The 21,296-nt window shown below is 41.3% G+C and overlaps 1 protein-coding gene across 1 annotated transcript in view; it reads left to right on the top strand.

The window, feature by feature from the left end:
- DSCAM (DS cell adhesion molecule) overlaps positions 1–21,296 on the top strand; it is a 717,333-nt gene that overhangs the window by 429,395 nt on the left and 266,642 nt on the right. Inside the window, exons 4-8 of the mRNA XM_059720751.1 lie at positions 3,266–3,412; positions 12,476–12,754; positions 14,353–14,628; positions 17,577–17,873; positions 18,666–18,941. Coding sequence (XP_059576734.1) covers positions 3,266–3,412; positions 12,476–12,754; positions 14,353–14,628; positions 17,577–17,873; positions 18,666–18,941 — 1,275 coding nt within the window. The remainder of the gene's footprint in view (positions 1–3,265; positions 3,413–12,475; positions 12,755–14,352; positions 14,629–17,576; positions 17,874–18,665; positions 18,942–21,296) is intronic.

Below are 21,296 nucleotides of genomic sequence, written 5' to 3'. Positions count from 1 at the left end.
GATCAGCTCTGGGAAAGCTCAGGGTTGGGGCCCACTATGCATTCAGCTGGAGAAGGCTGGAGCAGCCCAAGTGCTAGCACACCTCCCTGCAAGGGAGGGGTAGTGGATGCCACCAAGAAAGCTAAGATGCTGGAGGACAGTGATCTAATTTGAATTGATAGGGAATTGGTACAAAAGTTAGATGCACCAGTCTAATCTAGATTGATCTGATCAGAGTGTATCTTGAACTAAGGCTATCTTAGACTGCTTGCACCATTTTTAGACCAGTCTGTGCACATTGAACTCCTGTACAGTTACAGGTTTAGATGGATTTCTGATCATTTACACCAGTCTAAGTGTAATGTTTATATTCAGCTTCACTCTGTCCCATCTACAGCAAAGTTATCCATGATGGGCCTTGAGATCAGCAGGAGTTCCCAAACTGTGGTACATATACCACATGTAAGATCTTTCTGTGGGAGTAAGCAGGAGAAATTGTGTAATGGTGGATTTAATTTTCATTATAATAATTGGCATTTAAGGGGTTAAAATGTCAAATGTATGCTGGTAGGGGTACAAGGGCCACTGGTAAATCTGGAAAGGGGAACTCAAGAAAAAATTGGGAACCTCTGACAGAAGGATCAGGAGCCCAATACCCCATGTATTATATTTATATAGTGCTCAACAAAAAAGCTATCATTAAAAAACAAACAAAAAATCCCCCGCTTCTATAAATATGAAAGAAAATAGTAACTATGAACTGGTAGCCTATCTTCATTTCCACTGAAATAGCTGGGAAATGCTGTGTTGACTTCAAAGGACATGGATCAGGCTTAGATGGTATTATAGTTGAGAGATATTTTATTATTTAACAACTATTGAAAGAAAGAGGGAGGTTGAATGAGGTTGAATGAGCTTTAACTTACTGTGCTTTGCTCCTAAGATCAGTTCCTTGCTGTGATTTTAACTGAGTTCCTAGAAATCCCCACCCCCTGCTGTCATTCCTGTTTAGTTCCTTCCATAATTCAGGAAGAGGATATACTTTTCAAAATAAATTTAAAAATATATGCATTGTATGAGTTATTAAGTATCTGCAGAACAATATAATGTTACAACATACTACCCCTTATTTTTATTTAATGTCATGGTTTTCAAAAAATATAGGTAGAGAACGATCTGCAGTTTGAGCTGAGGGAAGTGTATATGTTCTCTTATGAGTTCAAAATCTTGTACTGTATTCTAACTTCAATATGAGGTAGCAAATGCTAGAAAAGGTTACAGTTTGTGTGCATGCATGTATGTGTGTATAATCCCATGCCTATTGATATCAATTTATTCTAATACTCAAAAAGTTTGAGGGAAAAATCAATTTTCTATGAAGTAACAATTATTTAAATGTGTATTCCAAATGAGATTATGAGATCAATGTACTAGCTGCTGTACATATTTAAAATAAAAGGTCTTTTCTGTCCCAAAGAGTTTACAATCCAAATAGTCAAGACACAGAAGAGGTAGGCGAGAATGAGGATTATTACTGGAAAAGTGGGGCACAAATCAAGTGTTTTTTCTAAGGTCAGCCAGCTGTGGTAAGGTTAGGAATTAAACCCTGATTTCAGAATCCTTATCTAGTATCTGAACCTGAAGACCAACCTCCTCAATTTTTGATCAACAGTGCTCTTTCAGCTTGTTTTTTTTAAAGACCAACATGATCAGTATGTCAGTAATAGCAACAGGAATGCTAAAGACGGAACTCATCAATTACAAACATTTGGCCAGCTGCCTGTCTGGTTCTGGCAGCACAATGCCAAATAATAAATAAAATAATAATAAAAAACCATTTATTTCATTGCTAAGTACACGGAAGGCCTTTCATGTTTACAATGAAAGAAGAATGGATTAAAGATGTGAAAGATAAGCACACGTGTACATATACCATATTATAAACCTGAGCTTGTGTGCATATGACAGTATTGTACAAATTGTCTGGATGAGATACTCCCCAACACATTTTTATCATTTCAAGTTGTTGTGGAAGCCAAGTTGTGTTACAACCATTTAAACTCATCACTTTAAAAGGAGCAATCCCTTTTCTTGGTTTGTTTTTTTTCCTGAAATTAGATGTTGATGTTTCTAGAATTTTAAGAAGGTTGCTGTTTTATAAAATCAACTGTTGTTTTCTTCAATTTGAACATGTGCCTTATTTTACTGAGCCCTTAATCTAGGGCTCTCATTCAGGAGTCTCCCACCTTCTACATCATTCTAAGTAGTCAGCGGTTAGATCTGGTATCTATGTTTTCTTCCCAGAGGTCACATGCAGATAAGCTCTAGACATGGAGAAGTATATTGTAGGCCCTCGTGTCTAGAATTTCATTGCCAAATATGTCTTTCCTTTCTACACATTTTCAGGATTTAGTGTAAAACTGTCTGGTTTTGCAACTTCCGCTCTTCTTTCATCTTTCTTTTTTTACCAATCTTATTTGGAACTTTCTGTTTCTAGTGCTTCTGGTCGATGAATGTCACTTTATTAGGCATAATTATATATCTTGAGGGAGGACTTTAAAAGTTAAATGTTTAGTGTACATAATTCCCCACAAAATAATACTCTTAGGGGGCATCTACATGTTACCACATGCTGACGTTGCTATGGCACTGTGTTTTAGTACTTTCTTTTGAAAATACTAAAGCATGGCACAGTATGGGTGGTTACTGTGCCAGGTGTGTGGCGCACGGGTAGATTTTGCCACGTGTTGCCACAGTGGCATGCTCCCTGGGTAGAGCATGCTGCTATGGCAATGTAGCTGCCAATCATGTGTAGGCATATGTGATTGCTACATCACCATAACATGCCATACAGCAATGTAATGCATCGCTATGTTACCATAAGGCAACATGTAGATGCACCCTTAATATCACTGGTTCACTTTCCATTATAGCCCTTTTCCTTACCTATTTTATTTGAAAAATGTCTTTGTTATTAATAATAGTAATAGAGATGATAATTAATTCATGTTCATCTTCCTTCAATATTCACAAGCCCTGCTTTTCGTTTTGGTCCTTACAGCTTTATGGGGTATCTACCTGAATTATTATTAGACAGGCAGTCACAAAATAGTAAAATTAGATACAGAAAAATCTAACATTGGGAGCTGGAATGTATGAAAGTTTCTATGTTTTCACTTCAGTGGAAAAAACAACAAAAAAACCCACAACAACAACAACAAGGGTGATGATGATGATGCCACCACCTGCAGTCATTTTAAGCACTGTAAATTCTTGTGTCTTTCAGGATCTAGATTTCGCATCACATCCACGGGAGCCTTGTATATTTTAGATGTACAGAATGAAGATGGATTGTATAATTACCGATGTATCACACGGCACAGATACACTGGAGAAACACGACAGAGCAACAGCGCGAGACTTTTTGTATCAGGTGCACCCTTATATATTGAGTATAATAAATCCTATATATTCTTCTCTCTAGCATGCTGAGCTGACAAGGTAGGAATTTGCCTCTCTCAGCACTTATAGACATTTCTCTTGCAAACCAAATATAAATGTCAGTGGGTAAGAACTTACAGTACTTCTGCTGAGCAGCAAAGTTTGGTATAATTTTAAGGGTTTTTTTCTATTTCCCCCTTCGATATGCATTTTACATTTATGTGCTTTGTTGGAAAGAGATTAGGCTTTAGGGTTCATTCAGCAGATACCTAGTGCTCGCCAACATTAAGTGTCCAATACTATTTCCATTTTCACAAAGGCGAATAGTGAAAATAGGATGGACAGCACAAGTATCTTGACTAAAGCCAAGGAGGGTGTTAGTGTCACTCACAGTGTTGGAGGGATATTCAGAATGAATGGATCAATGGTCAAAATCAGACTACAGCAAGGGACCTCCCTTGACAGGCTTCAAAATCAGAAGCCAGATGGCCAGACAGTATGTTCTTATTTTTCATTTGTAGCCCAACCATTTTAAGCCAATATCCTGAGTTCTGTGTGTTTAATGACATTTTAACTCTTCAGGTTGACAGTCTGCTCCCTTCATAGTGAAGGGACCTGGAAGCACTAGCATAACTAGGGGTGGGTGAGGTGGCATCAGCCCCTGGTGTCAAGTTAGAGGGACTGCCAGAATGGTGGCTTCCAAGGTGTCTATACCACAAGTGCTGCTATAGCTCATATTCAGGGAGCCAGTCTCACAGCCACAGCAGCCTGAGCCCACTGAGAGCAGCAGCAGCAGCCACTGCCACTGCCACAATGCCATGAGCCTACATGTGTCAGATAAGACTCTATCCACCTGTGCTCTGACTGGGAGCTGGAAACTAAGGGTGCCTATACACATACAGGACAGGCATTTCTGAAGGTGCTGTAACTTTTTGACTTTACTTAAAGTGCTGAAGGGACAGTGCCTTAAAACGTAATAGAAATTCCATGGCTTGCTGCAAGTTTCATGCCTTGCTGTAGTTCTATAGAGTATGAGGCAGGGGGCACTGGACACTGAACAACGCAGCCTGAGGCTGATACTGGGTTCCAGAGCTAGCTACACCTGGTGGAAGCAATAAGTAATTATCACTTTGAAAAGCCCCAGTTAAATAAATATGCAGTAAAATTGAACTAGGTAGGCTGAGATGCACTACCACAGTTTGCCATACATTTAAAACACATAAAATGAGGTTTAAATAAGGCAACCTCTGTAATTTTTAAAGCATTCTAAAGTCATCCACATGTATTAAGTGACAGTTTTAGAGTGCTTTAAATGGCAAAAGTTGTCACATGCATAGGCACCCTAAGTCTGGGATTTTATGATGTTATACTAGAGAGTAAGACTGGCCACCCCCTACACTCTTAATAAAATTGTGGGTGTTCCATGATCTAAAACACCCAGTGTGTTCCCAGGCAGAAAAGAAAATATAAATCCTGCCCAATGAGGTCAAGGTTTGGTCTTAAAAGAAGCAGGAAATTGCTACCCTTCCAGCTCTGTCTTATAACATGGTAGGGGTCTGCTGTAGACCACCACACCAGGAGGAAGTGATGGATGAGTAGTGTTGCCAACTGACTGAAGGTGTTCCGGGAGATTTTTTTTCCAACATGACATAATGTTCAACCCATTGACAATATCAGTCTCCCAGGTTGCTTTCAATAGTCAGTGGGAGATCAATGCCAATTTTGCTAGACTCCCAGCCAATCCAGGAGGGTTAGCAACCCTATGGATGAGGCTTTTTTCAAACAGGTAGTGGAAGTTGCCTGATCACAGGCCCTGGTTCTCATGGGAGACTTCAGTCACCCTGACATCTGCTGGGAGGGCAAAACAAGAAGTTTTTGGAGAGTGTTGTGGACAACATCTTGGTGCAAGTGCTGGAGCAGCCAACTAGAGCCATGCTCTTTTTGACCAGCTGCTCAAAAACAGGGATGAATTGGTGAGGAATGTAGTAGTGGATGGCAACTTGGGCTGCAGTGACCACAAGATGATTGAGTTCAAGATCCTGAGGAAAGGAAGGATGGAGAGCAGCAGAGTAAGGACCCTGGACTTCAGAAAAGCAGACTTCAACTTTCCCATAGAACTCATGGGCAGGATCCCCTGGGAAGCCAGACTGAGGGGCACAGGGGTCCAGTAAAGCTGGCTGTACTTCAAAGAAGTCATAAGGAGAGTGCAGAAACAAACCATCCTGATGTGCAGGAAGACTAGCAAGTATGGCAGAAGACCATCTTGGCTTAGCAGGGAACTCTTCAGTAAACTAAATCACAATAAAGAAGCTTATAAGAAATGGAAACTTAGACAAATAACTAGGGAAGAATATAAGAACAATGTTCAGGCATACAAGGATGAAGTCAGGAAAGCCAAAGCCCAATTGGAGTTGCAGCTAGCAGGAGATGTGAAGGGTAACAAGAAGGGTTTCTACAAGTATTTTGGTAGCAAGAGGAGTATCAGGGAAAGTGTGGGTCCCTTGCTGAATGGGGAAGGTAGCCGTGTGACAGAGGATACAGAAAAGATTGAAGTGCTCCATGCCTTTTTTGTCTCAGTCTTCACAGGCAAGGTCAGCTCCCAGACTACTGCACTGGGCAGCCCAGTTTGGGGAAGAGGTGAGCAGCCCTCAGTGGTGAAAGAACAGGTTAAGGACTATTTAGAAAAGCTGGATGTGTACAAGTCCATGGGGCAGGATGGGATGCACCTGAGGATGCTGAGGGAGTTGGCTGATGTGATTGAAGAGCCACTGGCCATCATCTTTGAAAACTCAAGGTGATCAAGAGAGGTCCCAGATGATTGGAAAAGGGCAAACAGTGCCCATATTTAAGAAAGGGAAAAGGAGAATCCAGGCTTTTGACACGGTCTCCCACAATGTTCTCACAGGCAATCTAAGGAAGTATGGCCTGGATGAATGGACTGTAAGATAGATAGAAAACTGGCTTGAACATTGGGCTCAGAGAGTAGTAATCAATGGCTTGATGTCTAGTTGGTAGCTGGTATCAAGTGGAGTGCCCCAGGTTGGTCCTGAGGCCAGTTTTGTTCAATGTCTTCATCAATGACCTGGAAGATGGCAGAGAGTACACCCTCAACAAGTTTTCAAATGACACCAAGCTTGGGGGAGTAGTAGATATGCTGGAGGGTAGGGCTAGGGTTCAGAGTGACTTAGACAAATTGGAGGATGGCTGCCCTGTTTGCTGCTGCTACAGCTGGTGAGTGCAGGGCTTCTTTTTATTTTATTTTTTTTTAAGTGCCAGGACTAGACTGGGGCTGGGGCTGGGGCTGGGGCTGGGGCTGGGCAGGGCAGCCATGGAGGCTTCTTCCACAGCTCCCCCCACCCGGGGAGAGGCAAGCACAGCCAGAGGAGCTGTGGGAGAACCTGTAGCCACCCAGCTGTACCTGCCTCTCCCCGCCGATCCAAATCAGTGCCAAAACAACGTTGAAACTCAGAAACAGATTCAGTCAAATCAAAGGGGAACAATGATCTGAAATGCCAAAACAAATCACTGTCCCTTTGAAACAGCTAAATCTGAAATGGAACGGAAAGATAGCCATTTTGCACAGCCCTAATAGGAAGGTTTCTACCCAGCTATCTGCCTACTGAAACAATGGGTAATGCCGTTCTGCCTTTTCCAAAATTCATGCCCGTGTGGAATTGTCTTTTCTCCTTAGTTCCTCAGACCTAGTCAGTCTGGGAAGGTATATATGTCCTGAAGTACACCCTGAACATGTCCAGGTTTTGAATGCGTGACTTCAGTTTCTCAGCTGAATTCTTCCCTCGTGTATTGTCCTGCAATGTTGCCAAGATAACTCTTATTGCGCAAGTGTAGCCAACAGCAGTTTTTGGCCCTTATTCCTCAAATAAGTTGGGGACTCTAAGAGCTAAGATCAGGAAGCCAGTGAATGCAGATGTGGAAGGTCTTCTTATCCTAGACACGTGTTTTTGCTAGTCTTCTAAAAGTATTCTTTTTCTGTGGGGAATGTTTTGGGATGGAAACCAACTATACTTTTTTCCATAGTATTTCATAAAATACTTATCCTTGGACACATTGCAATAGATAAAATCTTTATTTGCTCCTAGGTAGGTTTGAAAGCTGAAAATGTCTGTAACATGAACACAATTCTAGATTTGATGCACAGTGAGAGTTACTCTTTGCCATCAAGTGGTCTTTCATAATAGTACCATAGCCAAAATCATGAACAATTGATAGAATGTTCTTCTAAAGTCTGCGGTGATGGACTCTTCAGGATTATATTTTTCAAGTTCAGGTACAGAATTTAATGTTCCAGTATCTTTAACCCAAAATCTTTGAGTTAACATGGTATTAAAAAGTAGCCTTCAGATCATAACAGATTTCTGTCTCCATTCCCCACAAAAAGCAGAACAGTTTCAAATAAAGTATCTTTTCTTGTTTCTTCATTGTCCTTATTCACAGACCCTTGCCTTGCCTGAGCACAGTATTTTAGAGTTTATTTCAAATGGTCCTCTAAGATATCAGAATTGCAATTAATGCATTGCTGTTTATTGTACTGCAGGTGTTTACAAATGAATGCAATGGCTTCTTTTCCTCTTTCTTTTCTTTAACTGAAATATAGTTAACAGCTCTGTAGGAATTGATACTGAAATCTGTGCCATGAACATCCTGAAGTGGTGCTTTGTACTACATAAAAAATTAGAACAGGTTGCAAGAAAAGAGCCACTTTCATGTATAGGGGATCTCTAGTATTATGTAATTTTTTTAACTAGATCCTATGCCATGAGGCATATTTGGTCTGTGAATCAAACTATAAGGATGTTGGACTATGATATTTAATGACCTTTTTCTTTCCTTACTGTTTCTTAATGCCCTCTGATATGATCTAGTACCAGAGGAAATCCTCATCTGGTTTTAAAGTCCAACTGGTAGGTTATGGGTGTAGAGTGAAGGGGGTGCAAACTGCATCTCATTGTTCCAGTAAAACCTTTGAAAATAAAAACAAATATTCCAAGACCTTCAGCTCCTGATAGCTCTCAAATGACTGCACAAAAGTATCAGGAAACAGTGGGATTGCCTATTAAATGTTTTGCCACTTCCCCTGTCATGCCAGGCCTTTCTTGATCTGCTATCTGGTACTATGTACACCAGTACAGTCAGTTCCGTGGTTGGATTGTCATTGACTAAACTGGCACCCCAACCTGGGCTAGCCTGGGTAAGTAGGGTGTGTAGTCACCCAGCAGGACTAAAAACAAGGCCTGTCGAAGAGCAGATAAGCTTCCTGTGAGCCAATGGCCATCCATATCTGGAGAGGACATGGGCGCCACCAGGTTTCTTTGCCCAAAGAATCACTAGTGATGTACACCATCGAATGTACCCCAATGGTTGCAGCAGCTTTGGGACTGACTTGACTTGTTTTGCCACTTTAAACTTGGCCTGTAGGGAGAGATTTAAAACTTAAAAAAAAAATATACTGAATAGATTTGGACTTCCAACCTACATCAGGTTTAGTGTCCCCCAGGCCATGTCTGTACCTTCTCCAAACACTGCTTTTGAGGAAATAAGTGTTATCCACTTTCTTGCACTCCAAGTCTGTCAGTTAGACAGTATAGATGGCTTACATGGTCTCAGCATAGGCCCTGTTGCTACTGTCAAAATGTGTGCCAGTATATATCATCTCCACTGTAATCCCAGGAACACTAGAAAGAAACAGCCACTCCCATTAACACTGCAGTTTAAGTAAAAATGTCACAGAATTAGTTTTGATGCATGCCTAGGAATGTTCTCAAGATCCAAGTCTTGGATTTGCTCCTGGAAGTGTCCTGGGTGCAGCATGCAGCAGGTGCAAAGTGGGTGAGGCTTGCTTTGGCACTTGTCTCAGAATCACCTTAGAAGATTTTTGTGCCAGGATACCCAGAGCTGTGCCAGGAGCTGTGCCAGGAGATTTTTGTGCCATGAGACCCAGAGCCTTATTGCTAGTCTGGGATGCATGAGTGGGCAGGGCTTATTGTCACAACATTAGTTCCAGACTTTGCTGTAAAGCTTGATAGACACAGCCTCGAAAACCACTGCCAGAATGTATTTTTAAGCATCAATTCTAGTTTGTAAAACTGATTTGAATCCCTTTTTACTGAATAAAATAGCTTAATATGAATAGAATGAATAGAATCTTCTCATACTACTTTCCTAGTTTTCACTTATTCAGTAGCATGCAGTGCATGTTGCATTCTAGTTATAATACCACTTTATCACCTACCTTACTTGTTCTGATGGATCTCAGGGGGGAGGAAGGGAAATCTTCAATGAGCAATATAATCCAGCTGACAGCAGCAATATTGCGGCTCACCTGCTTAGTGGTTTGATCAAGTGGCCATAAAATTCCTCCTATTATAGGACAGCCTGCTGTCCTCCTAAGTCTGCCTGGTACATACTGTGTCATCATGTGCAGCTCCTGTAGCGAGTCTAGTTTGCGGCCCTGTGAAATGAAGAAAGTATTGTGATTTCATTCACTTGTAGACAAGACCATGGTGCACATGAAAATCTTTAAACAGTGAGTATGCTGATTAAGGTGTGCTGAAGTGCCTGCAGAGCTTAAGGACCATTACTAGCATCCTTTGCATATTTGCATTTTTATGATTTACTTCATTTAAAGACAAACTGCATAAAGCTGCATATATACAGAAAACTCTATATATTGTCTTCACATTCTGGCTATAGTCTCTTTTCTTAGTCCAAACCTAGGAGGGAGAAGCTGGTTAACCACTTTGTTGATTTTAGCTTATCCAAGATGTTTCTGGCAAGAGTGTCATTTTTTAGAGCCACAAGCAAACATTAGAGCTTACTACCAAATGCTATTGCTTTTGTTGCCAAGTAAGGAGCCAGTGGCTATTAATGCATTGGTTGTTTGGTTGTTTCTCTCTATGCTTGGTTTGCTTTTTGGTCTATATGTTTTGTAATGGGAAAGATCTTACATTCTGGGAAAACATACTGTACTGCAGCCTTCAGTGGTTCAACTTTCTGCTGGCATCTAGACAGTAGAGAAATTCTGTGGACCATTTGTTTGCAATTTAATTGTGTGTTTTTTTGTTTTGGTTTTTTTATTACTTTTATAACTGGTATTACACTTTGATATAGGACACTGCAGATACATTACAAAAAAGTCTGCTCATCAGTCAAAAGTGAGAGCAGCTGGTTTGCTTTAGTTTAAACCTAGGGGTGTCAGCCTACAGCCTGTGGGCTGGATCTAGCCTGTGGAGTGTTTGGATCTAGGCTAAAGAGCTTTGGTTTTGGCAGCATTCAGCTGCAGGGACTTTGTCTGCACTGTGCCACAGTCCAGTGCCCAGGGTTTCAGAGGAAGCAGAACTCCCCCTGTTCCATGCCACAGTTGGGTGTCCCGGGCTATGGCAGGGGAGGAGCTTAGGTATTGATAGCAGTATAGCCCGAGTAGTGTGGAGCTCAGTGTGAGTTAATAACCTAAGTAACTGTCCTGGTGTTTTTGTGGATTTTGCAGCTCAGGGTGAGCCCCATCTTACTAGAGATATTGTGTTATTAGTACCTCTGCTAGATAGTTTAAAATTAGCTTAGAAAAGTCTACCCAAGCTGTTGTTGCACTTTGTATTATAGTATGGACATGCCCTGAAAAGAGATCTCCATAATAGATGCAAGAGTGGGGGAAGTGTAACACTTGGAGGCTGCCATGATCAAGATGCTTTAGCAAAGTAGGTTATGGGATAAGACCAATAGCTGTACTGAAATTAATACTGAAGTATTTTTAAAATTAATATTTAATGTTTTGGGGGGGGGTGTTCAGTAGTACAAGAGGCTTCAACCAGGTTGGGCTTCATTGTGCTATGTGCTGTATGGGCATAAATATAATGATAGGCTCTTCCCAAAAAAGTTTGCTATCCAAGATTCAAGATATAGCAGGCAAGTTATGATGTTTGTTGAGCTATTGAAACAAACACAAATAAGAGAAGTTGCCAAAATTTGCTGGGATAGAGGTAGCCCAACTTGCATAACAATCAAGGCTTATTTGCACAGGAAACAAGCTACCTGAGAAATTCAACAAGGAGTAGTTCGCTGGAGCATTATGTTATAGATTGCATTTGCCATCTCCGCTTCCTCTACAGGAGTAGGAAACAGTTGTCGGTGGACACATTTACTGCAATGATTAATTAGTTCCTCAGTTAAGAGTCACTGTGTATACATGCACTTCTATTAGGCTGGAATAAACTAATTAACTTCACTGTAGACTAGTAGTCCCCAACACAAGTACTATCCCAAGGAAGAATTATTTACTCCACCACAACACATATGTAGATGCTGACTGGGGCTGGCTGGGACACAAGGGTGCTACAGTGTGGGGCTGCCTGCCAACTAGACCTGCACTGTACCACCCTCGTGCCCCAGCCAGTTGAGTTGGGTCTGAGCAGCCTCAGGCTGGCAGGCTGACCCCCCAGGTCCCTTGCCAACTGGGGCTGCTCTGCCCTGGCTCAACATGGTGAAATCCTGGATGTATGTGCAAACACTGCACCTGGGAGCAATGAACTTTTAATAGCATGTGTAGACACACCCTGTCAGTTTAACTATAAATATGGAATTTTGTATCCTTGACCATTTTATTTTGACGTAGGAAGAATTCACTCTTCTACTTCAAAACCTTTCAACTTAGAAGCAGGAGAAATAGGTTGGTTTAATTCTGGGTGAGTGGTATAGGGATAGTGGTTATAATTTTTAAGGTAACACGTTCTTGGCTATTTTTTTTTGTCACATGTGAAACGTGAAGAATGATCAGAGAAACGGTTGCCACCTGGAAAAAATACAGTGGGAGGGCTTCCAAGTAATTATGCAATGTTTAGTTAGGACATGCTGCTGGATCTCAGCCATCACTGCTGAGATACCACAGTCTGGATGGCTGGTACACAGTTGCAACTTGTACAGTACATAAACTGCTGGGACAGCAACTAAGAGAAGAAAGATAAATATTGGCATACTGCTTGAAAAAACAACCCCTCCCCCCCCCCTAAATTCAGTATATTTAAAGCATCTCTTTGCTTTTCAGACCCAGCAAACTCCTCTCCATCTATTCTGGATGGGTTTGACCATCGTAAAGCCATGGCAGGGCAGCGAGTGGAGCTGCCTTGCAAAGCATCGGGGCACCCAGCACCAAAGTATCGGTGGCTGAAGGACAATGTTCCTTGGGAGCCAGACAGCAGGTTTCAGCAGACAGTCACAGGACTAGTGATTGAAGACACACGTCCTTCAGATTCAGGCAAATATGTTTGTGAAGTGTGGAACAATTATGGTACTGCTGAAATGATAGGGCGCCTCTACGTAAAACGTAAGTCCAGAATATTGCCACTGAATGTCAAACATGTCATTTCAAATCTTTGATTGCGCATAGATTTGCATATGGAAAGATATGAAGAAAACATTTTTATGAGCTTCTGTTTCTGTCACTTAATTTTTTTTAATGCTAAAATAACATTTGAGCTGCTCCTTTGGACTGCTTAAAATTATAACATGTCAGAAGTAGCCCCACTGGAGATGGATTGTTGGGCAGAGTACAAGTGAAAGATCAGAAGTGCAAAATAAATACAATTCAGTACATGATTGTGTGATTTATCATGTGTTTTGATTTGGAATGGGGGGTGTTTGACTTGTGTACTTAGAAGAAATTGCAAATATTCTCATGGATAAAAATGCCAAGTTATTGTCAGCATATTTCATGCTATTCAATAATATTGAGCATTCAGATAATCACTGAGTATTCATGAAAATCTGTGAGATTCCTCAGTGTTTCACAGATTGTATTAGAAAAGCAGTATTTGAAAGATCCTTTTTCTCCTGTTGTTAATTTTTTTTCTCCCGACTTGGTGAGAAATCACGAATAACAAATTTTTAGAAGGAAAAATAAGTAAACAATCCATGCTCTAAATCTCATTCAGCCAAATATCACAAACAAATATATTAAAAGAAAATCAAAAAAATCAATCAGTTATTCAAAAGCTATGTAAAGAGGGTTACACTTGTTAAACATAATCAAAGCAAGAACCAGATCTACTTTATATAATATGCAATCATAATAGGCTAGAAGTATGCAATAACACGCAACAAAGAAATGCTAAAGAGTTGTTTCTGTTTATCATGTTATGCAGTATTCTGTAGAATGGATCAGTTAGCAAAGGAATTGCCTACTTACCTATTTATGTGTGTATATATATGTGCATTGTATATAATATTGAAAATGATATCAGTACTGGTCATAAAGCAAAATAAATGGACCATATATCAGCATGCGTACTTCAATACACATGAGCACAAATGCCAAAAAGGAATATGTTATATTTTGCCTTAATTTTTGTCAGTAGGCCTGGTATTGAACAAAAGTCCAAAACCTCATCTGGAAGTAGGCTTCATGGTGGACCCTTGTCTTTATATTTGACGTAACCAAAGTGAAGAGAAATTGAGATGCAGAACCAAATTCTGTAATTATAATGGTTTCTTTGCATCTAGTTTTATTATATCTCTTTGATACCATGACTTTTCTTTTAAATAAATATAAAACTTCAGTTAAAATAAGTCCTAGTAATGATAACTCTAAGAATAAAGCTAATTTAGGCTATTTTATAGCTTTGTGTACTTACCTGGGATGAGCCCCACACAAGGAAACCCTAGCATCCAAGCAGAGCCCCACTGACATCAGCATGATTTTATTAATGTTTAGGAGTCTGTGCAGAACTAATGCAGCAGCATGGGATCTTGAGAACTCCTCTTAAAATAATCATGGCCACTTATTTGCTTGGTCTTTATTTAGGATTTAGCTTTTTTCTCAATGAACAGTTAGTGATGTGGTTGTGTTTTGTTTTGTTTTGTTTTTTTCCTGTAATGCAAAATAATGTTTTATATTTCCCCCCTTCCTTTGACTTAAATCTCCAGAACCACTAAAAGCCACAATCAGCCCACGGAAAGTTAAAAGCAGTGTTGGTAGTCAAGTGTCCTTGTCCTGCAGTGTAACTGGGACAGAAGACCAAGAACTCTCTTGGTATCGGAATGGTGAAATCATCAACCCTGGAAACAACGTGCGGATCACTGGTATCAACCGAGAGAACCTCATTATGGATGGCATGGCCAAAAGTGATGGGGGAGCATACCAGTGCTTTGTACGGAAGGACAAGATGTCTGCTCAAGACTACGTTCAGGTTGTGCTGGAAGGTTAGTCACTACCTGCTTCGGTTTTAATACCAGTTACTGCAAAATGTTACAACGTGTGTTATAAAGAGTGAGAGAGGACCCTATGCATGAGGGAGCAGGGGAGGCTAGCCATAGGCTTTGTTCCTCTCCATGGTGCACAACAACAAATGAGGAGAAATGAAGACCCAAATGTCAAAAAAATTGATTTGAAAAATATCCCTCCTCTACAGCTCCACATACCAGATATGATTTTTCTGCTGGTATTCAACATTAACTAAGGAAAGAGAGAAGACAAGAGAGAAGAGAGATCCCCATTCAGCTACAAACATTTCCTTCCAGGCATTATTTTTCAGGTTGGATGTGAAATCAGTTGAAGGCCTGGAGATCATACTAAGTAACTGACAGTGTTCCACATAATAATCAAGTGAGGAAAGTAATCAATTTGTACAGAACTGGTTCACTAATAAGGCTGTAGTGCAGTCATGCCATGACCACTATTTTTAGTCTTTATAGAAAAAGAAGAGATTACCTGTCTGGACCTAGTTACCTCGGCAACCATCTCCTGTGACTAAGAAAGCCTAAAGAGCATATTGATAATCTATAATGATGTTGAGAGAGTGCAGGTTATCAAAAAGCGACAGCAGGAAGGATTTCAAAGACACTCAGGTCTCTCTGGGAAAATAATGTCTGCTTTCATCTCCAAAAAAGCCTGTCAATTGAATAAAAAAAAAAAGGGCAGAGGTGCATACTGAGCACACTCGCTAATTTATTTGTCGTGTGTCAGTTTCCATTCAGGATAAAAAGACTATAACTTTTTTGTCTTCTGAGAGATGACAGTGCTAATGCACAGAAAAGGAGAGGAGGAGAGAGAGTTGTGGATCGGAGAAAAAAATTAAATACACTGTCACACATCCAGCAGGACAGGAACAGAGAGAGAAAAAAATATGTAAGAAATCAAACCTAATGTCCCTGCTGAAATATTTAGGTGTTTCAGTGTTCCAGAAATGATAATACTCCTGCTGTTAGGTCTCTGTGCAGGGGAGAAGAGAACCCTATCACTTTTTTTTCTCCTGCTGTGATTCAGCACATGTGGTGGGGATAGAGACTAAAGCACAGCACACAACAAGAGACCTCATTCAGTTTTCTGTGCAGTCTTACACTGACATCGCAACGTCAGAATGTTATTCCAGTGGAATTGTAGAGGTCCAAACCTCCACGAGATGTGCTGGGCGTGGTCTCAGAACATGAGAGTTATTGATTGTCACCACTTCCACCTTGTATCTTGTTTGGAATTGGAATTAATTATTACCACGGGGTACCTCCCAGAGGTTGGGAAGAGAGGAGCTTTCTAGTGGCATCGCCCGTTCTCTGTCTTAGGATAAACCATCCCTTTACATTCTTTGCTGATGCTAATATTTTCCTAATATTAAAGTTAATTGGCGAGCCATGTTTTGCTATAAAACCAGACATTGCCATGTGCAATGTTTACCAAACCTCTGCCTAGACTGCTTCCTATGTGTTATGAGCTGAACTTGAAACAGAGGTCTTGCACTTTTGCTCCCAGTTATATTCAAATCCATTCTAGATGCAGCTTTTACAATATAACTGAAGAAGGGAATAACAGAGAGTGCATTGTATTGCCTGATCTGTAAAGGAAGCTTCTAAATAATAATAGGGTGCTAGTTTTCTTAAAATTGTACCCCTTTTTTACTGTCTAGATAGGGAATAATTTAATTCTACCCCATACTTTAAATCTCAAAATCTGTGTCTCCTTCCATCTGTTTTTTCACTTGTATGCTGGAGACTTTGTTAAATTGTGACACAGAACACAGGAGAATGTATGTGCTGTGCCACAAGCCAGGGTGCATATTTGTCTGCAACAGAAAGCTACTATGAATATTGTTATCTTTAGTATTATTAGCAATCCTTATTCAGGGAAAGATGATTTTAATACTGTTATAAATGAGATATTGCAGGTCAGAATTGAACTGAATCAACGGAATGGTGTGAAATTAGCATATGAGTGTTATGCCGAGCTCTTGCCAGCTTCATTCATCCCTAACTTTCAAAGGAATTGAAGTGCACTAAAAGAAGTAAAACTCCAATAAGTTTAGGCTTAGACTATACCTCCTTGGTTGCATCTACACATGCACTTAACTGTGCAGTAGACTAATTTGCCATGGTGGAAAGCGTCACAGTCTACACATGCAACGCTATTAGACCACAGCAAACTAATTTTTGCTGGTTTAAGATAGTACTGACAGGGATACTGTTTTCTTACAGCAGCAAAAATAACCACACCTAAACACACATGGAAATGCTGACCCAAGCATACATTGCACCCAATCTGTCCAAGCAGCAGGGGGCCAGACCCCTGCCTGCTACTTAGCCACGGGATTAAAATAACCCCCTGAACTACCCGACACTGCCTTGCAGAGTCCAGTCCCCTCCCCTCTTCCTTCCCCCCCTCCGGGCTACTTCATTTCAGCTCAACATGCTGCAGCCCTGGACACAATGTCCACATGTGTACCCTGGACCGCAGCATCTACACATGCCATTAAGGTGCTGTAATAAACTCTTGTGCAAACAGCATGAGAGTCTATTGTGTCAACTTAATGGCACGTGTAGACGCATCCCTTGGCTATCAGTTGAAAATGGCTGGATTGCCTTTTCCCAGGGGCATAGGACTTACTACTGTAGAAGACAGTGGTCCATCCTTCCCCTCTGCAGCAGAGACCATTATCATATGATTCAGAAGGCACAGTATGAACTCAGCAGTAAGCATTTGTGAGAGAACCTGTCCACAAGGAAAGTTTCTTCCTTATCCTCATTAATTAGAGTTTGTCTCATGTCCTGAAGCCTGAGCATTTTTATTCCTTCCAAATCTCTTGTTTTATGTGCTCATCAAAGGTAGACAGAAGCTTTGTTGTGCCTGCCTATTATTCTCTTGCTTTCCTTTTCCTCTACAGATGGAACACCTAAAATCATTTCTGCCTTCAGCGAGAAGGTGGTGAGCCCAGGAGAACCTGTCTCCCTTATGTGCAATGTGAAGGGGACCCCTCTACCTACAATCACCTGGACTCTAGACGAAGATCCCATAATCAAAGATGGCAGTCATCGTATCAGCCAGATTATCACCTCTGAGGGAAATGTGGTCAGCTACCTGAATATCTCTAACACTCAGGTCCGAGATGGCGGAGTTTATCGCTGTACTGCCAACAACTCTGCTGGAGTCGTCCTGTACCAGGCTCGAATAAACGTAAGAGGTGCTTGTCAAATCAGCTCCTCAAAAAAAACACACATAACTCATTGTAGTGGAGAAGAAGTTTGTTGCATGCATTGAGCTGAGTCTTGGAATGCCAAAACTTACTTACTGGTTTCTTTTTTCTCTCCATCTTCCTCCCTACCCCAAACCCATCTAGAAACTTTATGGTATGGTTAGAAGTTGGAAGCTCTCTTTCGCCTTGTTTCTGTACACTCTATCTTCTTATACTTAGCAATTTAGATATATGTTTTCCTGTTTTAGTTTTTGCTATGCATGTGTTCCTCATCTTCCTCTGCTCATTTACTTGTCCAACATTCATCATCATTATTTCATATTTATGGTACTTTAGCTTGCATTTGTAATTCTACATGGCATAGTATCCATCCTCATGATACTATAATTTATCTGTGTCAAAAGAAATGCTAACTTTGTTGGTGTTCTCATGTGTAACAGGATTCCAGTTTAGCATAAATTTTAGTATTTGAAATTATTTAATCATTCCTCAGCCTTTAATTAGTAATGTAGTAAAGATTTTATCAGACAATTATTAAATACTACAAACATACCACTGTCCTAGTCATGTATGGTGTAAGGTGAGAAAAACTCCTGTAGTAAAGACTAAGCAGCCTTCTTAACTGGGTCTTAAAAGTAAAGCTATCAAGCGTTAAGAAGAAATGTTATACAGGCTACATCTGTAAATGTTGTTAACATTTGTATATTCAGAAAAAATGAATATTTGCCCTAGCAAATGTGCCCTTAAATTATTTTCAAGAGTGTCTTTGTACCTTTATAGGGCCAGCAAGCATTCGACCAATGAAAAACATCACAGCAATAGCGGGACGGGATACCTACATTCATTGTCGTGTGATTGGCTACCCATATTACTCCATCAAATGGTACAAGAATTCTAAATTGCTTCCTTTTAACCACCGTCAAGTAGCATTTGAAAATAATGGAACGCTGAAACTATCCAATGTGCAGAAGGAAGTGGATGAAGGGGAATATACATGCAATGTTTTGGTTCAACCTCAGCTGTCCACCAGCCAGAGTGTACATGTGACTGTAAAAGGTAATGTGAATAGTGTGAATTAAATCCTAAACTAGTAGGTTTTTATCAGTACATGAGTCCGCATGCACATATCTGCACTAGCAATTAGAAAATGAATCATAGGACAATTAAAACAAATGCTTTTTTAATGACTGCATGCCTAATTATCATATATGCATAGCATATTGTACCATGCTTTCTCTTGAGATTGCATTGACTCCATTGGGAGTTCCCACAGGTTATGTTTGCTCACCATGAGTTAACCCAGAAGGAACAAGCTATATAGGAGGATGCTTTTGGTGCTTGTAAAGATTCAGGTGCGTGGAAATGTCATCCTCTGTTTTTGCTAAGGAGATTCAGTGGCTGTTGGGTATGTTTGCCTAACATTGATTGGTCATTGTCCGTCTTCAGCCTGACTTAATTTCCAGGATTTCAAGTAAGCTACTTTCTATATTTAGGCAAATGCGATGAGTTTTTAAAAATATGACTTTTATTTTCTTTCTGCTATTCTTCATTAAACAGTAAATAGATACAGGAGCTAAACTCTCTACACTTTTTTTTAATTAGTCTTTTCAGGGAGATGTTGGTGCTTTTAAGGAGATAACATTAAAACAAACATCAGATAGACGATATGTGATTTCAAATTTCCAAAAGGATGATTAATATACATACAGATGTTCCCCTACAATGATATAGGAGAAGAACAGAGGTCTGTCATGAGCCTAGCATGGTTAAAGTATGCCAGGTTTGCTATCCAGTTGTACGAAAGGAAGTAATGTGCCTTGCGTCATGTCAAATCAATTTTGACTCCTCTGCCTGAATGACCTGATGCTCAGATATAGTTACATCAAGTAGGGGCAGCTTTTGGAACAAGGCTTGAACTCACCTCTCACAGAAACATAGCAAGACAACTTAGCCACTGCTCCTCAGGCTATGAGAAAGGGTTAACCCAATCTAGGGAAGGCTTATCCTAACCTCCTGAATGGCTGCATGTATTCACAGCGCAGCTCTGATGCTGGAAAAGCCCAGGCTCTCACCCCAGCCCCAGGGCTGTGATATTCTCACCCACCCCAACCATGACTAGGATATTTTTAGCCCCTTCACTGCCAGCCCTCATTCCATGAACCTGGCAACCCCACCCCAGACCTGCCAGTGCTACTCCCCCCCTCCCTCCACCCACAGGCCCACTAGGTAGATACTTTATTTGACACTGGAAAATACATAATGTGGACCACATGGAATATAGGAGATCAGGTATCCTAAAATATAACAGAATGGTGTTATCTTTTATCAATGTATAAATTAGGGCTGTGCGAAGCCTCGGTAGCTGGTTCGATTTGGAGGAGATTCGGCCCAATTCAGTGGCCAAATCTAAGAATCCAAATAGAATCAGAAGTCTCCAAATTGATTCAGAAAAGATTTGGAGCAGCTTCAGAAATTCAGCCATAGACTAAACAGGCAGCAGTCCTAGCCACGCTGGACACAGCTGCCTCCAGCTGGTAAGTCTGTTACGGTGGGCGGAGTGGGGAGGGAAGGGGTGTGCTGGAGGGCTGATCAATGCTCCCACACCGAGGGAGGAACTGGGGCTGGGGCTGCAACCTGCTGCCCAGCTGGGGCAAGGGGGTGCGGGACACAGGGAGCAGGATGAGGGGGTCACAGGATGCGGGTGCAACAGGGCTGGGAGCGGGAGCTATGCCCTGCTGCAACTTGCCCAGCCAGAGCGGGGGGGTGGGGCCACCAGGCAGGCACGGCTCACTTTAGGCATGAGGGGGTAATCAGCAGCAGGGCATAGTCTCTGCTCCCAATGCTGCTGCGCCCGCATCCCACACCCCACACCCTGGCTGGGCAGGCAGAGGCAGTGCCTGCATCCCATGCTCCATTGCCCTGGCTGGGCAAGCAGTGGGCTATGCCCTGCTGCCTAGCCAGGGCAGGAAGGGGGTGCAATGCAGGCACAGTTTGCTCTGGATAGAGGGGAGCAAGTGGCAGCAGGGCATAGCCCCCGCTTCCAGCACTGCTACACCCTCATCCTGTGCCACCATGCCTCTTTCTTCCACCCACCACAACAGACTTACCAGCTGGAGGCAGCTGTGTCCAGCATGGTGAGGACTGCTGGCTGCTTGGTTTATGGCCAAATCTCTGAAGCAGTGCTGAATCTTTGGATTCGATTTGGTCAAATTGAATCAGGACAGTGATTCGAATCTCCAAATTGAATTTTTGTCCCTCCAAATGGGCTGAATCCAAATCCAAAGCGAATACTTGCCGCTTTACACAGGCCTAATATAGATCCCTTATTATCAGTTCAGTTAATCACATAGTCATTGAGTTGGTACCTATTTATTTACACGGGAAAGAAGAAGGATAGTTTTAAAACTAAAG

The sequence above is a fragment of the Alligator mississippiensis genome, chromosome 1, assembly GCF_030867095.1.
Source record: "Alligator mississippiensis isolate rAllMis1 chromosome 1, rAllMis1, whole genome shotgun sequence".
In the NCBI taxonomy this organism is placed as follows: Eukaryota; Metazoa; Chordata; order Crocodylia; family Alligatoridae; genus Alligator; species Alligator mississippiensis.
This window is presented reverse-complemented; position numbering and strand designations above follow the sequence as displayed.